Source organism: Mastomys coucha, unplaced genomic scaffold, assembly GCF_008632895.1.
Source record: "Mastomys coucha isolate ucsf_1 unplaced genomic scaffold, UCSF_Mcou_1 pScaffold22, whole genome shotgun sequence".
Classification (NCBI taxonomy): domain Eukaryota; kingdom Metazoa; phylum Chordata; class Mammalia; order Rodentia; family Muridae; genus Mastomys; species Mastomys coucha.
Genome location: NW_022196905.1, coordinates 137,130,306 through 137,138,797, shown reverse-complemented (window position 1 = coordinate 137,138,797; position 8,492 = coordinate 137,130,306). Strand labels below are relative to the sequence as shown.

At 49.6% G+C, this 8,492-nt stretch overlaps 1 protein-coding gene across 12 annotated transcripts in view; it reads left to right on the top strand.

The window, feature by feature from the left end:
- The window catches only part of Tnrc18 (trinucleotide repeat containing 18), a 101,493-nt gene that overhangs the window by 19,317 nt on the left and 73,684 nt on the right, over nucleotides 1-8,492 (top strand). For 7 of the 12 annotated variants that reach the window (XM_031338583.1, XM_031338584.1, XM_031338588.1 and 4 more), the window contains exon 3: nucleotides 8,147-8,302. The exons of 4 other annotated variants lie outside the window; for them this stretch is intronic. In XM_031338583.1, coding sequence (XP_031194443.1) covers nucleotides 8,147-8,302 — 156 coding nt within the window. Of the gene's footprint in view, nucleotides 1-6,559; nucleotides 6,729-8,146; nucleotides 8,303-8,492 lie in introns of those variants that run through there. One more of the 12 variants, XM_031338591.1, reaches the window with a different exon arrangement.

Here is an 8,492-nt window from a genome sequence, read left to right as displayed (position 1 = left end):
GTAGACCAGGCTGGCCTCGAACTCAGAAATCCGCCTGCCTCTGCCTCCCAAGTGCCGGGATTAAAGACGTGCGCCACCACTGCCCAGCTATTTCTTTATTTTTAAAATTGATCTTTATTTTATGTGCACTGCGTGTATTGCCTGTGTGTATTTCCAGGTGAGAATGTTAGATCTTGGAGTTACAGACAGTTGTGAACCTTGGTATGGGTGCTGGGATTTGAACCCTGGAAGAACAGTCAATGTCCTTAACTGCTAAGCCATCTCTCCAGCCCCCTATTTTCATTTCTTTTTCTTTTTCTTTTTCTTTTTTTTTCCCCCTTTCCTTTCTCCGGCCCCCACTTGCTCCAGCCCATAGATTCTTTGTTTCTCCTTAAGGATAGTTGTGAGCCACCATGTGGTTGCTAGAATTTGAACTCATGACCTCTGGAAGAGCAGGCGGTGCTCTTAACTGCTGAGCCATCTCACCAACCGCCCCCACCCCCATTTTCATTTCTAACTCCATGGTTCAGTGAATTCATACTGTACAGCCAGTCTTTGCCCCTGGACTTCTTTCTCCCTTCCTACCCCCCTATCCCCTGGCACCTACCCTTCAAGCTCTCCTTTATTGAACTGCTAGTTCTGGTTCCTTATCAACGTGGTCATCAGGAAGTATTTGTTCTTTTGTTTGAACAAGTATCACACTTTCCCTTTTTCAGGTAGAATAATATTTCACTGCATAGGCATACCACAGTTTGTTTACCCACGCACCCACTGAAGAACTCTTGGGCAGTGTTTGTTTGTGGGCTATTTGTGAACACTGTTCCCAATGTTCCAGGCATGCAGATAACTGTTCAAATTTCTCCCAGGAGTTAGCATTACAGGATGGAGTCTCCAAGCCTGCCTTATATTTTTTCTCCCTCTAAGACAGGGTCTCTAGCTCAGGTTGGCCTTGAATTGGCTATACAGTCAACGATGACACTGTAGACTGCTCTGCCCCCACTTTCCAAGTGCTGGAGTCATAGGCATACACTGGGCCTAGCATTGCTTCTTTTGCAGGGTGGGGCTGAGGCTGTTGCTTTTTTTTTTTTTTTTTGGTTTTTCGAGACAGGGTTTCTCTCTGTAACCCCGGCTGTCCTGGTACTCACTATGTAGACCAGGCTGGCCTCGAACTCGGAAATCCGCCTGCCTCTGCCTCTCAAGTGCTAGGATTAAAGGCGTGCGCCACCACCGCCCGGCTTAGGCTGTTGCTTTTTAAGATGGGAAGTTGCCAGGCAGTGGGAGCTGCCTCCTAATGTCTGGGACTTACAGGTGAGCATCCCCACGCAGGGTTTGAGTAGTATGGTCCAAGCCAGCATCCTAATCTCTGGAAAGGACTAGAGCCACTGTGGCTAACTCCCCTGCCATAGGCCTTGGGAAGCAGCCTGGGGCAGGCAGGTAAACAGGGAAGTGAGGCAGGTGGACAGACAACCTTGTTACTCCATAGGCTGGGAGGTTTGGGAATAGGGTGGGGAGAGATGAGCCTCCCTCTGTGTGTCATTGTATGATCCTTTTTGGTGTCTAATGGAAGATGGATTTCCAGCGGCTGTGCAAAGGCCCTTAGGTGCTGCGTCCCAGGTGTAGCCTTGGGAAACCCTGTCATCTTCTGGGGGACGGCTTCTGAGATCCCCTGTGCGTGCTCGAGACTCTGAGACACCAGGTAGCACCAATCTGAATATGGCCTGTGGATTGATTTTCTTTCTTTCCCTTTTGTTGTTGTGGTGGTGATGTTTTTTTTTTTTTTTTTTTTTTTTTTTGAGACAGGGTTTCTCTATGTAGCCCTGGCTGTCCTAGAACCCAGACCTGATTGCCTCTGCCTCCCAAGTGCTGGATTAAAGGTCTGCAGATTTTCTTACATAGTTGTACCTCTGATTAACTTGTAAGAACAGATGCAGCAAGGGCTGAGCAATGGTGATTAGTTGCAGAATAGAATGATCGGGGCTGGGAATGGGCCTCCTTTTTGTAAGTGTTTGCTTAGCATGCAGGAAGCTCATGCAGGGTTCTCCCAGCAATGCAGCAATTAGGCGTGGTGGGATATACCCGCAATCCTAGCATTCTGGAAGTGGAGGCAGGAGGATCAGGAGTTCAAGGTCATCTTCTGCTACATAGGGAATTTAGGGGTCAGTCTGGGATCCATGAGACCCTGTCTCAAAAATAAAATAGGGGCTAGAGAGACTGCTTAGCCGGCAAGAGCTTTTACTGCTTTTGCAGAGGACCCTAGTTTGGTTCCCAGCAGCCATGTTGGCCTCAGAACTCCCCCACCCCCACCCCTCCTGTAGTTATGAGGCATCTTTAATCCCATGCACAAATCCATGCCCACATAGTGAAAAGAATAAATATTTTAAAAGACAATTATAACTGGTATACTCTGGAAAATGATTTTCCTTTTCTTTATTGTGTGTGGACATCTGTGTGTGTTTTCATGTCGTTGCTCGTGAGTGTAGGTCAGAAGACAACTTGGAGAAGTTCTCTCCTTCCACCATCTGGGTACTGGGGGTTGAAATCAGGTTGTCGGCCTGCTGGCCAGCTCTTTTACCTGCTGAGCCATCTTGCTGGCCCACAAGCACACTTTAATAGAAGTAGTGTGACTGGTTTCTCAAAATACTTATTACCTATGTCTGTCTGTTTATCTGTCTGTCTGTCTGTCTATTTAAAGATGGACTTACTTATATTCCCAGCTGGCTTCATGTTGAGTTCACCCTTCTCCTTTTGAGATGGTCTCAGGGAGCCCCAGGCTGGTGGAGAACATGGTCATTTTGATGACCTTGAACTTCTGACCCCATGCCTCCACTTTTGAAGGGCTGGGATTCTAGGGCTACACTCTCCATACTCATCCTTCTTTTGTGGATGGTAAGAGATAGAGTATTTGACAAGATGAAGTGTTCAGAATAATGTAGCTCGAACTTGGCTGGGTGGGCGGCATACCCAGCTTATATGACAATAGAAAGAGAGATGGTTCACTTACGAGCAGAATAGGTCCGAAGGTTACAAGCAAGGTCCCATTAGGCTATTCACAATGGCATGAGATTTAAAACGCAGCCAGTTGTTTATTTCTGGAGTTTATACCTAGCACTTTTGGATTATTGTTAAAATCACAAGTAGGTTTCCTTCTGATTTCATCCGTAGCACAGGCTCTGGGATGCTACTGGTACCTACGGTGGCATCCAGGTCTCTGAGGGGATTGCACCCCAAATCCCCACAGATAGTATCCCTTGCCATCCATCTAGTGAGGTAACAGAGACAAGCAGGAAGTACAGTGTCTGGATTTCCCCGCCAGTCCATGATGACCTGGGCAAGCCACAGTGTCTTTGCTTTCTCCTTCATAACTGGCTGCAGTGTGACTAACTCCTTCCGTGATGGGCATGGGGTTACAGGAGCCGGTGAGGTATGCGCTTGGCACACAGCCTGGTTTGTAGGAAAATGGCTCGGGAAAGTTGGGAGTTTTATGAATGTCATTAAATCTTTGCCCAAGAAGGAGAGACACCCAACTGGGTGCTCGTCCTGACTGTGAGCAGGTGGCCCCTTGCTGACCCCCATTTTCTGGAGACCTGATTCATTCTTGAAATGCTGGGGCTAGAACCAGGGCTTCATGCATAATGTTCAGATGGTCTGCAAAGCCCATCTACTTATGTTTATTTTATTTTATTTTTAAGTGTGTGTGTGTGGCAGGTGTGCCTTTGTTTGTGGAGGCTGGAGGGCAACTTTGAGGGACGTTATTCAGGAAGCTGTTTATTTTCTTTGAGGCAGGGTCTCAATGGTCTAGAATAGGCTAGACTGACTGAGCCCTAGGGATCTGTCTGTCTTTACCTCCTTAGCTTTGGGATGACATGGGTGTGTCCTCATGTCTGACTTTTTTTTTTTCTTCTTGAGACCTGGGTTTCTCTGTGTAGTCCTGGCTGTCCTGGAACTCACTCTGTAGACCAGGCTGGCCTTAAACTCAGAGATCTGCCTTCCCCTGCCTCCCAACTGCGGGGGTGGGGGGTTCGGGGGGTTCGGGGGCGGGTGAGGGATTAAAGGCATCTGTTCTTGTCTTTAATTTCTTAATATGCAAAATGAGTAACAAGGTTCCTGGGCCCCAGGGCTTCAGGATAGTGAGCCAGGATCTGGAAAGGGCTGTAAGACTTGTGGGCAAAGACACCTGAGGTTTGGAAGCTTCGAAGCTTGGAGTTTTAATGCCGACTTGGATGAATGTTCTGATCTTGGAGGCTAAACAGGTTTGGGCCTGCTCAGTGCTTGAATGGGATAATATGGCTCTTTTCTTTTCTTTTCTTTTCTTTTCTTTTCTTTTCTTTTCTTTTCTTTTCTTTTCTTTTCTTTTCTTCTTGGGAGGTAGGGTGGAAATGACATTCACAAGCATTGGGACCTGACTGATATTCAGCATCCTTGTGAGAAAAAGCACAAGAGGCATGCATCACTTGCCTGGAATCCAGGTCCTGGGGAGGCTGAGACAGGAGGATGCCTCTGGCCCGCTAGCCAGCCATTCTAACCAAATCAGAGCTGGAAAGTGGTTGAGGAAGACATCTGAGGTCAACTTCAGGGCTCTGTGTGCACAGGCACACATGGGCACAAACACACACCCATGTAATATACAGTTATATAATATGCAATTGTAATACACAGCTCAGCGATGCTTAGTGTGTTAATGACTTATAAGTGCTCACTTCTCTGAGGAAGGGTAAACAGTGTCTGGGGTAGGGCAAGCGGACCCCCTTAAACCCTGGCCCCAGAGGTGTCACTTAGCCAGTCATTTGTGACAACAGCTGGCATTACATGGCACCCTGTAGGCAGACGGAGCTCAGATCATTTTACAAACAGAAGTGTCTTGAATCTTTTCCATACATCAACCTGGAGGGAGAAGATGATGAATGTGTTATGTATTTCACATAGCCCAGGGAGATTTACAGATTGGCCAGAATGACAGCCATGACTTAGTTGTGGTATCTGCCTATGATCTTGTCAGTTAGGAAGGCTAAGGCAGGAGGACCGCCTGACCCAGGAAACCAACCTGGGCTACATAGTGAGGGCTAGGGTAGCCTAGGCTGCATAGTGAGGCTTTGTCAAGAGGCCATGGAGATGGCTCAGTGGTAAGATGTTTGTTATACACAGGCAAGGACAGAAGTTCAAATCCCAGCACCCACATTAACAGGTGGGTGTGGTCAGGCTGTTTCTGGAGCAGAGACAAGAGGGTCACTGGGGCTTGACATCCATCAGTTTAGATCCAGGCCCAGTAGAGATGCTGTCTGAAGTGAATAAATTGGAGGCAGGCATCCCACATCCTCCTGGCTTCTGCATGTACATATGCTGAATGAACACATATACATGTGATACATACACACACAGAAATGAGCATGGGAGCTAGGATATGGTCTTTGCTCTGTCTAGGAATCTCATTGTGACCCAGCTCTTCCCCCCCAGAGAAACTGACAGTTCATGTCTTCTCCTTCAGTTTCTAGCCAGGAAAAGACCTTCAGCCTAGAACATGGCTGAATTAAATCGAAATTAATTGAGATTTAATAAAAGAGAACGTACAGTTCTTCAGTTTCCATGGTTGCAATTCTGACTTAGGAGTGACACACAGTCAGCGGCTACCATGGCCCACAGCATGGAGCATCTGTTGCTCCTTGCTTGGTCTTCTCTGGTGGTATGTGTTGTTCATTTTACCCAGTCCTGTACCTGACAGACGCAGCTATGCTTGTGGCTTTGCTGAGGATGTCAGGCAGAGTGATTGGGCTGGCAGTCAGTCATGCCGACTGTTCTGTAGGAGCTATTTAAGGTTCTGAGAATGGAACCTAGGGCCTTGATCATGCCAGGTGTGTGCTCTGCTACTGAGCCACGCCCCCAGCCCCTCCATTGGGAGATTCTAGACAGGAGCTTACCCACTGAGCCAAGCCCCCAGCCCCTCATTGGGGGATTCTAGGCAGGGCTTGCCCACTGAGCCACGCCCCCAGCCCCTCATTGGGGGATTCTAGGCAGGGCTTGCCCACTGAGCCATGCCCCCAGCCCCCTCATTGGGGGACTCTAGGCAGGGGCTCTACCTCTGACACCCCACACACCTTATTGAGGAATTCTAGGCAGGATCTTTATTGCTGAGCTGTCCTTCCCAGCTCTTTCTACCTTTTATGGAGACTGTCTTGAGTTGTGACTAGCGTTGACTCACTCTAGTCCAGAGTGGTTCTGAACTTTCCATCCAAAAGGTTAACGCAAAAGCGTTAGCCTCCTGAGTAGTTCTAATGACTGTCCTATGTCACCACTCCTGGTTTTGTGTCTGCTTTAGGATTGCAATTCTGTGACCAGAGAGTATCATTGGGTTGTCTGGTCGCAGGGACCCCCAGCTGTCACCACCCCCAGCCTGGGAGGAGGTCGTTGAGGCCCCTTAGAGCCCTGGTGGTGACAGGAACCGTTGGTGGCATCCGGACCCCAACGCTTCTCTGGATTGGGGTGCTGCTTGCTGGGTTTCACAAGCCCAGGCAGGGGCAGGCCTGCGCCCTATGCTTCCGCACAGCTCAGGCAGGAAGAACTGGTGGCTGATGTAAGCCTTTGCGCAAACCCCTGGCTATTGGCTTCCGGAGCCTTCTACCGGCCGTCTGCCACATCAAGGAGGAAGCCTAGGGTTTGGCAGGGCCCAGAGGCCCTACCTTCCCAGGCTTGGGCTACATGGATGTGCTGATCGGCTACAAGGGCCCTTGGGCCACAGGAGTTGGCGCTGGAATTTGGTGAGGAACTGGGCTTCAGAGATGGTGGCTGAACATAGGTCACGGTAACAGGCGTGTGATCGGAGGGTGTATGCGTTCTCTAGCTTCTGCTCTCACCCAGTTTTCCCGTGTGTACCCTCAAGGGCCTGGGGACATATTTTGGGATCCTGTCCTCCTAGGGAGGCAGTCAGTGAACACTTTGTATAGGGCTTACATGGGAGGGCTCTCAGGGACCCAGAAAATGGACTGCGTATGTATGTGGGCGGAGTCTGAGATCTCTGTGGCTTAGACCCGTGGCGGGCCCCTGGCATCTGAGCCACACATCCTGTCTGCATTGTCTGCAAACAGTGCCCACCTCTCAGGGACTAGAGAAGGCTCTTGAGAACTTACACAGAGCTTTCCTCTGGAGACTAGCCAGGATGGGCACCTGGTGGGTGCTTGATTAGAGTGCCGGACCCAGCCATGTGTTCAGGGCTCCACACCCTCTCCTGCAGTGTGCCGGGGAGAGTTTCAATCACCCACGGAACAGCTGGTCTATTTACTATTATTGTTCCTAAAACTAGCGTATCTGTTACATAATTCTTGTTAAATGTATGTCTCCTTCCTACCTTGTTATTGTTTGGTAATTTTATTATTATTATTTTTATTTTATTTTATTTTTTGGTGCTGAAGTTTGAACCTAGTCCCTCATGCCTACTAGGCAGGCACTCTACATCCCCAGATTGACTTTGGGTGTTTTTTTAGACAGGGTCTCACCCCGTGGCCCAGACTATCTGGAACTTGCTGTGCACTCCAGGCTGGCCTTGAATTGTAGCAATCCTTCTGCCTCAGCTTCTTTGTTAAGATAACAGATACAAGGTATCATGATAGGATCCATTTTTTTAAACTTTTTTTTTTTTTTTTTGAGACAGGCTCACCTCATAGTTCCGGCTGGGTGTGCAGGGAGTTGCTATTCCTTAGCTGAGCTGAGCCTTTTCCTCCCTGGGCCTCAGTTTCCCCATCAGTTACATGGGCATATGCAGTCGCTAGACAGAAGCTCTTGCACATCCTGGGTGACCATGAAGTTTTTGGGGATGTTGGTCTCTGGATAGTGTCCTGTGCTGAGCTCAGAACATGAGCTCTTTCTTTGTGACTATTGCCTCCCTTACTCTGTGGCCTGGGCAATCCTTGGGGACCCTCCTTCATTCATGACTGACTCAGGCTTCCTTCCATCTGCACCCTGGGGGTCCTGGGCCTAGGGGGCTGGACCGTCTGGCCTTCTTTCTTGGTCACTATGGTGATTGGGCCCATAGGGTGTGGCTGGGGCTGGCCAAGGGATGCCTTTTGATCTCTCGAGTAGTGAAGGCTTTATGCAGTGGAGGGCCTTGGGATGGTGGTCCAGGTGGCATAGCCTGGTTTACTGGCTGCCTGACAGGGACCCCCCTCCCTTTTCTCTGCAGGCGAGGCCTTCTTGGGCAGCTTTGTGTCCAGCGGGATGGGGCCCTCGGCCTCGTCTCAGGGGAGCCCGGTATCCTTGCCCTCTGACCTCTCCTTCCACTCCCCAACCCCCAGCAACCTGCCCATGGTGCAGCTGTGGGCTGCCCACGCCCATGAAGGTAAGGAGTGGGCCAGATGGGAGGGGCCAAGGGCTGCTGGGCCACTGTCTCCACGGTGATGGCAATTTAATGTCCCCAACACCATTCTTAACACCTTTTCTCACCATGGCCTCTGGTGTCCCCTCTAGCACGTAGCACTCATTTTGTTACCACAGGGCCTTTGCACGAGCCATTCATGCCTCTGCCTGCA